General features: G+C 45.9%; 5 protein-coding genes and 7 non-coding genes across 12 annotated transcripts; 11 read left to right on the forward strand and 1 right to left on the reverse strand.

Annotated features, from left to right (window-relative positions):
- Positions 1-103: 103 nt before the first annotated feature.
- Positions 104-1,701, forward strand: LOC6584584 (protein LST8 homolog). Its single transcript, XM_002010202.4, has 2 exons — positions 104-339; positions 414-1,701. The coding sequence occupies exons 1-2, from the start codon at positions 223-225 to the stop codon at positions 1,242-1,244; spliced, it is 948 nt and encodes a 315-aa protein (XP_002010238.1). The 5' UTR covers positions 104-222; the 3' UTR covers positions 1,245-1,701.
- LOC6584585 (ADP-ribosylation factor-binding protein GGA2) lies at positions 1,626-4,354 on the reverse strand. The gene is made up of 5 exons (XM_002010203.4): positions 4,178-4,354; positions 3,935-4,095; positions 3,215-3,809; positions 2,130-3,148; positions 1,626-2,064 (listed from the first exon to the last, which is right to left on the reverse strand). The coding sequence occupies exons 1-5, from the start codon at positions 4,212-4,214 to the stop codon at positions 1,852-1,854; spliced, it is 2,025 nt and encodes a 674-aa protein (XP_002010239.1). The 5' UTR covers positions 4,215-4,354; the 3' UTR covers positions 1,626-1,851.
- A 368-nt stretch (positions 4,355-4,722) lies between these two features.
- On the forward strand, positions 4,723-8,623 carry LOC6584587 (40S ribosomal protein S5a). Its single transcript, XM_002010204.4, has 5 exons — positions 4,723-4,822; positions 5,315-5,714; positions 7,078-7,194; positions 7,413-7,511; positions 8,338-8,623. The coding sequence occupies exons 2-5, from the start codon at positions 5,316-5,318 to the stop codon at positions 8,404-8,406; spliced, it is 684 nt and encodes a 227-aa protein (XP_002010240.1). The 5' UTR covers positions 4,723-4,822; position 5,315; the 3' UTR covers positions 8,407-8,623.
- Positions 5,102-5,257, forward strand: LOC6584586. Its single transcript, XR_047752.2, has one exon. It is a non-coding gene; the product is annotated as a small nucleolar RNA psi18S-1854 (small nucleolar RNA).
- LOC6584589 lies at positions 6,100-6,254 on the forward strand. The gene has a single exon (XR_047754.2). It is a non-coding gene; the product is annotated as a small nucleolar RNA psi18S-1854 (small nucleolar RNA).
- Positions 6,662-6,816, forward strand: LOC6584592. Its single transcript, XR_047757.2, has one exon. It is a non-coding gene; the product is annotated as a small nucleolar RNA psi18S-1854 (small nucleolar RNA).
- On the forward strand, positions 7,217-7,358 carry LOC6584594. The gene has a single exon (XR_047759.2). It is a non-coding gene; the product is annotated as a small nucleolar RNA psi28S-2876 (small nucleolar RNA).
- Positions 7,742-7,886, forward strand: LOC6584595. Its single transcript, XR_047760.2, has one exon. It is a non-coding gene; the product is annotated as a small nucleolar RNA psi28S-1192 (small nucleolar RNA).
- On the forward strand, positions 7,927-8,071 carry LOC122756729. Its single transcript, XR_006356565.1, has one exon. It is a non-coding gene; the product is annotated as a small nucleolar RNA psi28S-1192 (small nucleolar RNA).
- Positions 8,112-8,256, forward strand: LOC6584596. The gene has a single exon (XR_047761.2). It is a non-coding gene; the product is annotated as a small nucleolar RNA psi28S-1192 (small nucleolar RNA).
- A 254-nt stretch (positions 8,624-8,877) lies between the features above and the next one.
- Positions 8,878-10,337, forward strand: LOC26527159. Its single transcript, XM_015161665.3, has 5 exons — positions 8,878-9,040; positions 9,099-9,557; positions 9,686-9,753; positions 9,992-10,147; positions 10,225-10,337. Exons 1-5 carry the CDS (start codon positions 8,937-8,939, stop codon positions 10,335-10,337), a joined length of 900 nt encoding a protein of 299 aa, XP_015017151.1. The 5' UTR covers positions 8,878-8,936.
- LOC6584597 lies at positions 10,316-13,661 on the forward strand. The gene is made up of 5 exons (XM_002010205.4): positions 10,316-10,428; positions 10,505-11,585; positions 11,646-12,823; positions 12,879-13,111; positions 13,193-13,661. The coding sequence occupies exons 1-5, from the start codon at positions 10,316-10,318 to the stop codon at positions 13,504-13,506; spliced, it is 2,919 nt and encodes a 972-aa protein (XP_002010241.2). The 3' UTR covers positions 13,507-13,661.
- The last annotated feature ends 60 nt before the right edge of the window (positions 13,662-13,721 follow it).

The following is a 13,721-nucleotide window of genomic DNA, read 5'->3' on the forward strand; positions in this document are numbered from 1 at the left end:
TTCAGTGTTAACAAAACACCACAAATTTAAAACTGTTAAATGACTGTGGAGGCATTCTGTTAAGTGAGGAGCAGCTCCGTTAAACAAATGATAGCTAGTTCCGATAGATGCTATCGATAAATTGCAGTTCTAGTAAGAATTTCCAAATATTTTAATACATTTTAAAGCTAGGCAACTGCAATGATAAATTTAAGCAAACAATAACAACCAAAGTGTGCTGCAATGGATGCGACGGAAGACCAGCTAATACTGGCCACAGGCGGCTACGACCATACCATCAAAGTGTGGCAGGCGCACACCGGCAACTGTATTAAAACCATGCGCTTTGTAGAGACATCGGTGAGTGAGACTGCTGAAAACGGAACCACGCATTTGGTGACATGTAACTTATGTTTTGCTGTACACATCAACAGCAAGTTAATGCGCTTGACCGAACGCCGGATAAGACACGCCTGGCCGCGTGTGGCTATCAGTGTATACGTTTGTATGACTTGGAATCCAATTGCACGGCGCCGGTCATCAATTTCGATGGTGTGCAAAAGAATGTCACACGGCTGGGCTTTCAGGAGGATGGGAACTGGATGTTCACTGCTGGTGAGGATCATCGTGTACGCATTTGGGATATGATGTCAGCGCCGCCGCACTGTTCTCGGGTGTTCGACTGCCAGGCGCCCGTGAATGCCGCCTGTCTGCATCCCAATCAAGTGGAAATTGCAATGGGCTCACAAAATGGCGGCGTCTATCTGTGGGACGTGAAGTCAGAGGTGCATGAGCAGCTGGTGCCCGAGGTGGATGCCTCAATACAAGACGTGGCCATTTCGCCAAATGGCCATTATATGGCCGCGGCCAACAATAAGGGCAACTGCTACATCTGGGAGCTGAGCATCAGTCCCGACCAGCGTTTGAGCACAATGCATCCAAAAAAGAAAATCCAAGCACACAGCCGTTCCATACTTCGCTGCAAGTTCAGTCCCGACTCTGATCTCCTGGTCACAACATCGGGCGATGGCACCGCCTGCATTTGGAAGACGGACAATTTCAGTAAACTGCACGAGCTCTCTATTAAAAACTATTGGATCTGGGATGCTGCATTCAGCGCCGATTCCAAATGGCTATTCACAGCCTCCTCTGATGGCATTGCCCGGCTATGGAAGCTGCAAACGAAGAACTGCGTGCGCGACTACACGGGCCACACCAAGGCAATTACGGCTCTGTCCTTCAAGGACGAAATTGTGGCCGACTAACTAATAAGCATAGCCTTAGCTCTAGCTGTAAACGAATAGACAAATAGGTATACAAAACAGCCACTCGCATTGTCCGCTCTGGGACGGATGCTTGGATAATATTGAATAGGAACAGCAAAGAACCGATTCTGAATGGTTTCAGAATCCGATATGAAAGATGATGCTTGAGCATGAATCTTTTTGGAGGCAGCCGGGTCCGAGGCGACATTTGAAAGGACAAAGGACAACAAAGAAACAAACAAACAAAAAAGAAGAAAAACCAGAACTGACTCGAGTTCTACCTCTAAAATGCGTTTTTGCTTTTGTAGCGACGATTTTCATACATTTTTTTTATATATATAATCTATTGCAAATATATATATATATATATGTATATGTATATATTATTTATATGAGGAAATGCAATTTAATAAAAATCCTTATAGGCATACAATCCATGTAAGTACATATAAAATAATTTAAAATTTGGTTATAACAATTATCAATCGAATACGACAGAGGAATACATTATGACTGGGGCTCGTCGGAGCCCAAACAAAAGGAAAATATAAAAAAACAGACGTGATGCCAAAACGAAATGATACGCAATTATATTCAATTGACGTGTTTACTCCACATAGGGAATGCCTTGAGCGACTATTGACTCCTTGATGGGGTCTGGATCGTCGCCCAGCCTGTAGCCCACAATGCAGGTAACATCCACCGGCTTGCCCGTGGGATTCAGCAGCAACATCACTTGGTTGATGGGCGGCGATGGCCGGAACGGTTTGTGTCCGGGCATTACGTTGCCCGTGGGCGGCAACAAGCGCACCTTACAGGGCTGCAAGTAGAGAAGAACAGAGGATGAGCTGGGCATTGGCTCTGGTAATCTGGTAATCGACCCACCTTTTTGACGCTCGCCTCGAATTGAAAGTCTTTGACGGGCTGGCGGCTCTTGTTCTGAGCCGATATCACAATTACGGACACACTGCTACTGGGTCGCTCGTCCGTAATATTGAGGCACAGCTGCAAATCGTCATCGTCCAGCATAACACGCTCCTCTCCAATGCCCTGAATATTGTCCAGCTCAACGCTGATCTCGCTAAGGTGCTTCACTTGTTTTATAGCAGCTGTCGGCGCCTCCACAATCACCTCTTCCTTTGCTATGGTGGGCTGTGGTTCCACTTGAGGTTGGGGTTTAGGCTGTGTCTTTGGCTTTGGTGTAGCGCTCAGCAATGGCACATCATCCACAGCCTCTGGCGTTGGCTTCTCTGCGGGCTTTACTTGAATGCGATCGCGCGCCAAATCGTTAAGCGTCAATTTCTCTGGCTCACGCTTAAAGGTGCTCATGCGCTCCTGTGCTGGCAGTATTTGCTCAAACAGCTTCTCGCTCAGCATATCGATTTCGGGCATTTTGCGCAGAGCCCCAACCTGCTTGACATCCGCCTCCGCATCCCCAGCAGCACCACTGCCATTGGCCGTGGCGCCATTGTTGTCGCTTTTCGTTGAGCTGAGCACCTGCGGGGAGAGCAGCTCGCCATTGCCAGCCAGCTGAAATGGTTCTTGTTGTTGCTCCTGTTTGCTCGCGCTCTCCGCCAGGGCGCTGCTGAAGATTTCACTGAGATCCTCCAGAACATTAGTCTTTTTCGGAGTAGTAGTTGGAATGGGCGCGCTGCTCACGACGGGCTCTGTTCCGTCCAGCAGCAGGTCACCCAAAAGTTCGTTGATCAACGTTGCATTGCTGGCGCCAGGCGCTGTCGTTGCTGCTGCTCCGGCTGCTTTAGAGGCGCCGGCTGTGGCAGTAGTGGCTGCAGGTGGATTGGCCAAAGCCGTAACCGAAGCTGCGCTCTTGACCGGAGACGACACCAGCTGCTTGAAGCGTGCCATAGTCGCCACCAAGGCCTCATTGGTCTCCAGTGTGTCTTCTGCGAATGGCAAAGGGGAAATTATGAATATATCACAGACTATCGAGGTACACTGCCTAGACTTGCCTATTAGCTGTGTATCCGTGTCGCCCAACAGCTCGGGCAAATGCTGAAAGATGGGCTTATGCTTCTTGCAGCTCCGGTAGAGCTCGTGTATGGTCTCATTGACATCACAATCGTCGGGATTATAGCTGTCCAGCATTTGATTGAGCAGCTGCATCGTCTCCTGCACCTCGACCAGAACTAGCCGATGCTGGGCCAGCAATTCGTTGCGACGCGCCTCCTGCGCCACTCGATATTGCACCAAGAGATTGGCGCGCTTGAAGTTCTCCGGATCCTTGCTCTTGACCAGCTTGGCAAACATGGCCTCATCAATGGTGCTGAGCACGCTCTCACGTTTGGCCAACGCATCGGCCGTTTGGCCGTGATCGATTTCGCCCTCCTTGCGCAGCATATCGTATGCATCACGGATCTTTTGACGTTGCGGAAACTCGGTCGTCCACAGCAGCAGGCATTCCATGATCCGCTGCTTCACCACAAGCGGCGTCTCGGCCCCATCGTATTTTTTGGACACCAGTCGGATTAGCTCATTCAGAAATCTGAATTTCGCGGCTTCCTCCTGGAACACATCGCCGCACTGTGTCATGCATTCCTCCAACAGCTAAATATCAAGGTTTATTTACATAAGAAAGAGCAGAGTTAGCGAAATCGAAAACCGCAAAATTCCTTTAACTGTGTGGGTATGTGTGTGTGCGTGTGATTTTGATTGTGGGGCGTCACACTTACCGCAATTGCTCGCGTCGCCTCCTTTATATTGCTTGAATGCATCTTAGCCACAATCATGGACTGAGCCTTGTGCACCAGTTGACTGTTGCTGCGCACAACAATGCAAAACATTTGTACGCCGAGTTCATCGACACGATCTTTTGTTGGATTCGTTGCACGATCTGCATTTGCGGTTGTGGAAAACGGGGACTTTATTGAAAGCAATAAAAACGAGAATAGTTACAGTTTGCAGACGAGACTCACCCAACATCTCCGTCATAATACTCTCGTCAGTTGTCATCTTTACATTAAATGCTGTCTTTAGGGCTTAAAATAGCTGTGAATAATATTTAAGGAACGTATGTTTTTCGGTTTTGAACAACAATCATATTGTTGTAGTTCTCCTATTATGATTAGAGCTGTGCCGTGAGTCGACCAAAATATCGATAGTTGTCAAATATAGGATATCGGATTTAGTACGCTGCTATTGACTGTCAAGTGGATAACAGTAGGGATAACACTCGTAAGCTTAAAATTAATATTTATAAAATTTTATAATTCATTGTTTTTAATAAGAGATCGATGCTGATAACAATAATCAAATTCAATATGATAAATAATACAATAAATAGAAGCACATATATTCTATATAGCAATGACGTTAAATGTGTTGTTTTATGAAAGCCCTTTTTAGTTTTTTTTTTTTTCGAAATTAACATAAACGACTAGATTTTAATATTCGATTGCTCATTGTTTTGAAAGCTCATTGCAGCCCTGCATGTAAAACACAACCCTGGGCTCCAGCCGGAAATCAATTTTTGTGGCATTGACGCACACTGCCGCAACATGTTCTTTTTCAGGCGTACGCCTTTGCGCATACATCGTACACCGATTTCTTCCGTGAAAAATGTAAGATTTTTTTGTCAAAATAAATGTAAATGTAAATAAAATCTTAAGCAAATGGATACTAAACAAAGTGGTAATCGGCTGCACTCAAAAACTTTGTGAAATGCATTGTGCAAATGATAGTAACTTGTTGGTTTCGTTTGGCCACGCACAATGAGGTTAAAAACGGTGCTGGTTTTTTTTTTTTTTTTGTTTGTGTGCGTGTCTGTGTCTGTGTAACGAGCGCTTAGTGCCGTCTCCACACGTGTTTGCATTTAAATGCAGGAAATTTAAAATTGATTAATATATTGCGTCCACAACTAAAATCGTAGCAGTGAAACCAAGATTGTTACGGTATTCAACTGGACAATATTAGACGCTATAATATACTATTCCGCTTGAGGTTATCGCCTTGAAGATATTTACCTTAATAAAGTCAAAAATCAACACCAATTAAGTACAAATAATTTACTTAATGAGCGAATAATATTGTTTGGATTTTGGTTTGCATTGCAGCATGGCCGAAGTAGCTGAAAACGTTGTCGAGACTTTCGAGGAGCCGGCGCCATTGGAAACGGATGTCGCCGAAGCTGTGCTCGACACAAATGTTGTCGCCACCACGGAGCTGCCCGAAATCAAACTGTTCGGTCGCTGGTCTTGCGATGATGTGACCGTCAACGATATCTCGCTGCAGGATTACATCTCAGTGAAGGAGAAGTTCGCACGCTATCTGCCCCATTCGGCTGGTCGTTATGCCGCTAAGCGTTTCCGCAAGGCCCAGTGCCCCATTGTTGAGCGTCTGACCTGCTCTCTGATGATGAAGGGCCGCAACAACGGCAAGAAGCTCATGGCCTGCCGCATTGTCAAGCACTCTTTCGAGATCATCCACTTGCTCACTGGCGAGAACCCACTGCAGGTAAGCAGAGAGCCAAAGACAAATGATTTAATCCAAGCACCTATCGTGCCATGCTAAACTGAGCCATGCGAAAACTCTAACCACGCGGGCTACAGGTAGAATGCGCACGCAGACCAAAATGTTTCAATATCCTAGTGTCTGAAGCGCAACTCTTCTTACTCTCTTGGAACTTGAAACTACAAATGAAAACAAATCGAGTATTTTGGCTATATATATATATAGGGCTGTATTATTTAGTTCCTTTGAATGTCCAGCCATCTAATCGTGCTTTGTTTTTTCAACAGGAGACTTTTATATTCCAGATAATTAGACTCTCTATTTCTGTTCTTTTGCTACTTCATATTCATTCATCATACATTCATCTTAATCTGATATCTATCCGAGATTGGCTTATGTCCACAACTAAAACCGCATCAGTGACTCGCACGCTGCTGTGGTATTCAATTGGACTACATTGAACCCCATGGTTAACTATTCCTCTTAAGGGCATTGGCTAAAAGATGCATTCCTTAATAAAGTCAAAATCAACATTGCAAACTTGATATGAATGATAGATATGGGATGATAGCATATGTAGAGTATCACTGTCGTCTAGTCCAACTCTATGCTAGCTAGTTTATATGCCAAGCTGTGCTAAGCATCTAATTTAACTGGACTCATATTAGACTTAGACGTTTTAATATCCTAGTGCCCGAAGATTTGAAACCTCTTCTTGCTCTCTTGGAACTTAAATCGACATCCATACGCAAGGAGCTCAAATTCTGTTGAAAGTTAGTCCACCTCAATGCCAGGCAAGTATTATTTTCCACTGCACTGCGCATCTCAATTGGACTGATATTAAATATGAGGTTTTAATATCCTAGTGCTTGAAGATTAGACTCTCTTCCCGCTCTCTTGGAACTTAAAATCACATTTATCTGAATGTAATCTTCATTATCTATCAGAGATTGGCTTATGTCCACAACTAAAACCGCATCAGTGACCCACACGCTGGTGTGGTATTCAATTGGACTACATTGAACCCCATGGTTAACTATTCCTCTTAAGGGCATTGGCTAAAAGATGCATTCCTTAATAAAGTCAAAATCAACATTAGCAATTTACCTTATATACATCCATATAGAATACGCTTGCTGTAGTCCAACTCTATGCTAGTCGGCTTATAATCCATGCTGCTCTGAGCATAATCATTTGAATGGACTAATATTAAATAGAAGGTTTTAATATCCTAGTGCCTGAAGATTTGAAATCTCTTCTTGCTCTCTTGGAACTTAAAACTACAATAGAAATACCAATTTAGAGAAGTAATTTATAGTCTAAACTTTTTAATGTACATATATATTTATTTACATTTTGTTTGCAGATCTTGGTGAGCGCCATCATCAACTCGGGACCTCGTGAGGACTCCACACGTATTGGCCGTGCCGGTACCGTCCGTCGCCAGGCTGTGGATGTGTCGCCCTTGCGTCGTGTCAACCAGGTGGGTGCATTTCTTGGTTAACGTTTTGGCCAGCAACGATGGCGCGCAGTTCGAGCACAGAGATTGCGTTCTTATAACGTTGGCTATAATAAACATCTATCTATCCGTAGCGTCACAATGTGTAATTAACCGACATTTGGCGTATGAACCGAAGAGACATTTACTCAAGCTTTTATTTAATTGCGAATCTATTACTAACTGATTTTTATTCATTTTAGGCTATCTGGCTTCTGTGCACTGGTGCTCGTGAGGCTGCCTTCAGGAACATCAAGACCATTGCCGAGTGCTTGGCCGATGAGCTCATCAATGCCGCCAAGGTAAGCTATATAGCTATACCAGAGTATACATATGTATATATAGAAATAAGCTAACTATTGTGCAAGTAAGTAATATCGCCTCGCTTGTATACTGGACTGAGCTACTCGGGCAGTTGCTGCTCACTGAGGAGCAGTCGACAATCAATTATCTGCATAAATTCCGTCATACAATATACATATATAATATACATACATTATATATATATATATATATATATATATATATATACATTACGTCCAGTCTAATTCTGCATCAGGTCATTTGGATACTGTTGGAGACTCGCTTTTGGACAAGATCAATATTATGTCTCCTATTATCCTTGTGCTTGTAGCAACACCCAGCTCAATGCACACGAGAAACGTAGAAGAACAACTAATTAATCTAATGCAAACATAAATAACCGTATATATATACACTACGTCCAGTCTAATTCTGCATCAGGTCATTTGGATACTGTTGGAGACTCGCTTTTGGACAAGATCAATATTATGTCTCCTATTATCCTTGTGCTTGTAGCAACACCCAGCTCAATGCACAGGAGAAACGTAGAAGAACAACTAATTAATGTAATGCAAACATAAATAACCGTATATATATACACTACGTCCAGTCTAATTCTGCATCAGGTCATTTGGATACTGTTGGAGACTCGCTTTTGGACAAGATCAATATTATGTCTCCTATTATCCTTGTGCTTGTGGCAACACCCAGCTCAATGCACACGAGAAACGTAGAAGAACAACTTGTTAAGCTAATGTCTAAGAACTCTATGCGTAATATTTATTATATTATCTAAACTAATCTATTTTGTTGTTTCGATTACAGGGTTCATCCAACTCGTACGCCATCAAGAAGAAAGATGAATTGGAGCGTGTTGCCAAGTCTAACCGTTAAGGAAAAACAACAACACACACATATACAAATAACAAATACCGTTTGTTTAATGTTCGATTAAAACTTGATACTTTACGTTTGATGTAAATTTGTATGTAAACACAGAAGCGTTTTGATCAACTTTAAGCGTGCATTGAATAAACAGGTGGGGTGGCCAGGAGCTAAAGATACACATGAATTCTTCATTAAATAAATCTGTGTAAAAATAATAATAGGACACAATGCTTTTTTTTTAATAGCTATAGAGTTTATCAGTATAAATAAATTTTAATTAATTTTATACGTACATCAACACAAATATGTCGCAAGCTGAAAGGGAGCCGTTTTTTACGTTCGCCGGTTGCAGCGATTTGTGCTTGGTGCCAAAGCAGTTGGTCACATCAAATATGCGATGTTCGATAACGATATCGATCACACTTGAAAGCTGTCTGTACAGCCCTGGAAAATGGCAGCTTTACAAGGTTGCCAGATCTCGCTGTCATATTGCAAATTTGAATCTGTGCAAATGACGAGGCGCTGGGTTAGATAAAATGTTCAATGTGAATACGATAATTCAAACTCAACAAACTGCACCGGGCACAAGTACACTTAATAATACTGCAAGCGAAAATAGCTCGAGCGAACGCCATAGTCAGTAAGTATGGCTGAGTTTATGGTTACAAATAGGATTGCTAATCCAACCACATGAATAGATTCCACGACCAGACATTAGTGCAACAATTTTGTCGTGCAACGCACCTAGGAAAATTGATTGAAGGCACTGTGAACAGCTTCTTGTGCAACTATAGGCGCACGCGCAAGCCTGAGGAGGCACTGGCGCCGATTGTGCTGCGCCTGGACTTCCAATACACTGAGCTAGTGAGTCACGCACCGCAGCTGCTGCACCTGGCCGTCGAAGAGCCTCTGCAGTTTGCCGAGGCGGTCAAGTACTCGGTGTACGGACAGGTGCGCGACTTGCTCAAATCAAACGCGAACTCTAACGAAAATTCCCTCAAGGCAATCGATATCGCTCAGCTGCACACGCAGTGGCGTCTGCTGGGCTTGCCACTACAGCCGAATCTAGTGTTTGATCCTTCCCAGTGGCTGTACCCGCTGGGCTTGGCCCTGGTGGACGGCATCTTGTCCGCATATACACTGCCGGAGATATTGGTGTAAGTAAAGGATTTATAGCCATATATATTTATAACACTTGGCTATTGGATTGGAATTTGCTAGATCTTAATTGATATATATTTTTATTGCTTGTTCCTGTATTTCGCTGAAACAAAAAAAAATCTAGACTGCAATCGATTTGGTACTGCGCCAGTGGTTGTATGAGGAATGCCATTCAAACCAGCTCCACGGACGGTGAGTAAACGAATTCGGTAGCTACAATATCCGTCGTCGTCCAGATGTTAATCAAAGTAGGCTTTTACTGTGTGTGAAACGACACGATATATACATATGTATGTATGTATGTACATGTCAAACTTTTTTAGGCATTCAGTCTCTTTACGTCTCTCATTTATTTAAGATCACCTCTAGTTTATTCTACGATTGTAAATTTTAAATATATTTTATTTATTTTCCCATTTCGTACATCCAGCGCCGTTGTGCCCAAACTGCTCGCGTCCTATGAGTGAATACCAAAAGCTGCGCGTAACTGAAAATTACCGTTTGCTAGCCATCCTACCGAGCGCCTGTGCGCAGACTCCTCGAACTGTGAATCGCATTTACCGGCCAATTCTTGTGCGTTCGCGTGGTAAGCATAGCCAGGGGCATAGCTATTGAAGATGCCTTCACTATAATAAAGATGCCTTCACTGATCTCTCCTGCCAGCTCATACGTACGATTGTGATTTGAAGTTGGGCGCCAATTACCTGGTCACGGGCTACTACTGCGGCACAGCTAGCACTTATCAGTTCGAGGCATGCCATCTAAAAAGAGCTTGACTCGTCATCAGCCAGTGCAGCTGATTGACTTCTTGCGCGCCGACGTCGATCAGCCAATCCCTACGCAACCATCAAGCTTCGCATCTGCTCTGTTAGTTATTTATTGCATTTATAGTTGCATTGCATCACTGTTCATTCGTGGCTTCTCTCCCTCTCTCTCTCTCTAGCTCAAATGTCAGTCCCGTCATTAGCTTTTATAAAAGCTCACAAAGCACATCATCCGGTGATCCGCAGCGTGCTAGGATTAGCAAGGCGACCGGCAATCAAAATGTTAACTTTGTTCCAAATGATGAGGAGTTCCCGGCTGTGGGCGCCGTGCGCAGAAAGCCAAAGCCAAAGCCAGTTCGGGCTCCGTTCGTTGCGCCAGCAGAGTCGCGCCCAGCCCTACAGCCAGTGGCTCCGGCCCAGGCCACTAGCCAGCGCATTTCCGGCGGCTTTCAAGTGCGCCAGTCGTCGTCAGGCAACTCGCTCGACAAGCAACAGGTGGTTAACAAATGGCTCAAGTCTGTGCAGCAGCCTTTCGTGCGATCGCAGCAATTGCAAACACCATTTCGCACCTCCGGCTATACGCAGTCGGGCTGCAAGAGCGTACCGGCAGCTGCCCCACAGGAGCAGTCGCCAGCCAATAAAGTGAATAAGGCGCCAGAGCCTGTGGCCAGCCCCAAGCGTCCAACCGTTGCGCAGCCCAAACAAAAATCATCAGTTATACAATTGGAGTCATGCCCCTCAAATGCGTCTGTTTCCATGCCGGTGGGCAAGGTGGTGCCCAGCGCTCCAGACATCCGCTCCATGTCTGGCGATAGCGACAGAACTCTAGTGCCGATCAACGAGGCACAAAGTGCACAGCCAACGAGTCGCCAAATGCGCCGCAAGGAGCGACGCATGCGACGCGAGCAAGGAGCGTCAGCTCAGAGCTCAAGTCGCGAGCATCCGGGCCTGCCGGCACAACTGCCCGAGGAGCTGGTGGCGCAACAGCCCGAGGAGCTAATGGCACAACAGCCCGAGGAGCAAGTGGCGCAACAGCCCGAGGAGCTGGTGACGCCGCCCAGTCCCAGCACACACAGCGCGCCAGTTGACGATGATGTGTCCTTTATGCAGGAGCTGCAGCAGGCGCTGGCCAACAACTCAATGCCAGCGGAATCCCAATTGCCGCTGGAAAGCATCGCAGCACACAGCACACTGAATTGGAACGCCAATGAATTTCGTCCCAATCCAAGCCCAGTGGTCATCAAGAACTCAAGGATTAGCGTAAGCAAATAGTCATAGGTTTCATTTCCATGATTCTCGTTACATTTTCGAAACTTACAGGAGCGTCGTCGTCGTCAGCGCTTCCATCGCACACTCAAGCCCAATGCACTGTTCGAGCTGGTCTCGCTGCCATCCGAGTTTCAGTCAGGGTCCCAGACAGAGCCGCCATTGCAATCACAATTAACTGGCAGTAGCCAGGCACCGAGAGCCACGTATAATCTGTCCTCCAGCTACTCAGAGGCAAGCAGCGCTCCAGCGATTGCCGCAGGCTCGAGAGTCCAACCGCTGCCGCCAATACAGCACAGCTGTAGCACTGACAACCAGTCGGTTTTTCGGCTCAGCAGCCTCCCCAGCACGGGTATCGGGACGGGCGGCATCAGCAGCCGCAGCAGCCGCAGCAGCAGCAGCAGAAGCGCCGACACCATCAGCAGCACTTTGGTGACAACCGTAGACGACCCCAACGACGCTTCTGATAATATGCTGCACAGCCGTCCGCTCTTGGACATGGATCCGGCATCTCCGCAAACGGAGGCGTTTCTCTTCCTCGAGCCAACTAATATTGACTTGAGCGCTAAGCTGGCTGCCGATAGGGCGACGGCCGAGAGGAACCGCGGACCACGTCACCTGATATTTGTGAAATGTGACAGTCCACGGCGTCGCAATATCGAGGTCGATTTGAATTTCATGCCACCGAGCATCAAGAAGCTGTATAGCCTAATCTGCGCCAAATACTCGGACTATGCCTTTGTCTATGCGCTGAGTGCGCAGCTGTCCCAGGAGTTTGTGCCCATGGAGTGCTATGTGTACCTGAAAATGGCGCTACTGAGTAGCCTGGCCAGCCTGGAGCTGGACGAGATGCGTGCGCCCATTTCACTGTGCGTGATATGTAACGACAGCTATATGGCCAATCTGCTGCTGCACCAAGTCGGGCAACTGGCGCCCCGTTTCATTGGGCCGCACGAGGGCTGCCAAGAGCCAGTGCAGCATTCAGCCCTGTCGTCGCGCCACAAATGGGTGATGGCCAGCCCATTGCTGTTGGCCCAGCAGGGCGTGTACTATGCCGGTGACTGGAATCGCTTGACGCGCGCTCAAAGCGAGGAGCTGGAGAAGTGCATTGAGAACGGCAGCGTGCCGGTGCCGCAGCTGCAGAGCGAGCAGCCGCTCGAAGCGGCCATATGGACGTATTGGCAGCCGGAGAATGCAGCCAACCAATCGACAGCGTTTGCCAAGCTTTGTCCGTGAGTAACTGAATATAATATCAAAAAAGATATATTTATCTAAATTCCTTTGCAGCATCTTTGGCCTGCCCGTGCACATGGGGGAGCTGGAGAACAATACGCTGTGGGACTTTGTGCTGAGCCAGCACCAAAGCGATATGCCAGAGGAAATACATGATGCATTTAATATACCCAAAGATGATATAAGAACAATGCTCACCTTTCTCCATCAGCGTCAGGTTACTTTCACCGTGGAGGCGGAGCTATTGCTACAAAAATACTATGTTGTCTCTCGCATCGAGCAGCCGAGTGAGCGCATCTTCCATTTCATTTCAATTCATGTTACTCATGCCCTCCCTCTCTCCCTCACTGTCTCTTTTACTCTTGCAGCTGCCTTCAGCAGCAAGACTTATATTGTGCTAAAGCAATTTGCTGAATCGATTGCCAAGCTGTCCATGCGACTGGATGTACTCGAAGCCGACGTGGCCGTTGCCATCTTCCACTCTGAGAACTTTGTGCGCAGCATCTTTGGCGCCGGCGATTTTCCGCCACCTGCCGTTGTCAACTTGAACGTAATCTCTCGCGTGGATCCGTACATGAATGAGTTTGCGCGCTGGCTATATCAATATCTGGATCGCTACGAGGACAATGTGGACGACGACGACAGAGCACAGCCGAAGCGTCAACGTCTTGATATCCCCTAGGAATATAAAAAGTAAACGAATGCTGCACAGCCGATACTTATACTTAAGCTCTTATGTATATATGTAGTATGTATATATATATATGTATATGTATGTATATATCAATTAGCCAATAAACAAACAATGATATCTGTGCAGTATTTAGAGCGGTTTAAGAACTTCATCTTTGATTATCCAGCTTATACCGAGAGTGAATAATGATATAATCTATATAA

This window comes from Drosophila mojavensis, unplaced genomic scaffold, assembly GCF_018153725.1.
Source record: "Drosophila mojavensis isolate 15081-1352.22 unplaced genomic scaffold, ASM1815372v1 contig_136, whole genome shotgun sequence".
Taxonomy (NCBI): domain Eukaryota; kingdom Metazoa; phylum Arthropoda; class Insecta; order Diptera; family Drosophilidae; genus Drosophila; species Drosophila mojavensis.

Excerpts from the sequence above, each read along its gene's own strand:
- LOC6584584 (XM_002010202.4), top strand. The coding sequence starts at position 223 with ATGGATGCGACGGAAGACCAGCTAATACTGGCCACAGGCGGCTACGAC. Across the intron at positions 340-413 it reads TGCGCTTTGTAGAGACATCG|CAAGTTAATGCGCTTGACCG; the intron begins GTGAGTGAGACT and ends ACACATCAACAG.
- LOC6584585 (XM_002010203.4), bottom strand. The coding sequence starts at position 4,214 with ATGACAACTGACGAGAGTATTATGACGGAGATGTTGG. Across the intron at positions 4,096-4,177 it reads TATTATGACGGAGATGTTGG|ATCGTGCAACGAATCCAACA; the intron begins GTGAGTCTCGTC and ends CCGCAAATGCAG. Across the intron at positions 3,810-3,934 it reads AGGCGACGCGAGCAATTGCG|CTGTTGGAGGAATGCATGAC; the intron begins GTAAGTGTGACG and ends CTTGATATTTAG.
- LOC6584587 (XM_002010204.4), top strand. The coding sequence starts at position 5,316 with ATGGCCGAAGTAGCTGAAAACGTTGTCGAGACTTTCGAGGAGCCGGCG. Across the intron at positions 5,715-7,077 it reads CTGGCGAGAACCCACTGCAG|ATCTTGGTGAGCGCCATCAT; the intron begins GTAAGCAGAGAG and ends TTTTGTTTGCAG. Across the intron at positions 7,512-8,337 it reads AGCTCATCAATGCCGCCAAG|GGTTCATCCAACTCGTACGC; the intron begins GTAAGCTATATA and ends TTTCGATTACAG.
- LOC26527159 (XM_015161665.3), top strand. The coding sequence starts at position 8,937 with ATGTTCAATGTGAATACGATAATTCAAACTCAACAAACTGCACCGGGC. Across the intron at positions 9,558-9,685 it reads ACACTGCCGGAGATATTGGT|ACTGCAATCGATTTGGTACT; the intron begins GTAAGTAAAGGA and ends AAAAAAATCTAG. Across the intron at positions 10,148-10,224 it reads AATTCTTGTGCGTTCGCGTG|CTCATACGTACGATTGTGAT; the intron begins GTAAGCATAGCC and ends CTCTCCTGCCAG.
- LOC6584597 (XM_002010205.4), top strand. The coding sequence starts at position 10,316 with ATGCCATCTAAAAAGAGCTTGACTCGTCATCAGCCAGTGCAGCTGATT. Across the intron at positions 11,586-11,645 it reads TCAAGAACTCAAGGATTAGC|GAGCGTCGTCGTCGTCAGCG; the intron begins GTAAGCAAATAG and ends CGAAACTTACAG. Across the intron at positions 13,112-13,192 it reads CTCTCGCATCGAGCAGCCGA|CTGCCTTCAGCAGCAAGACT; the intron begins GTGAGCGCATCT and ends TTACTCTTGCAG.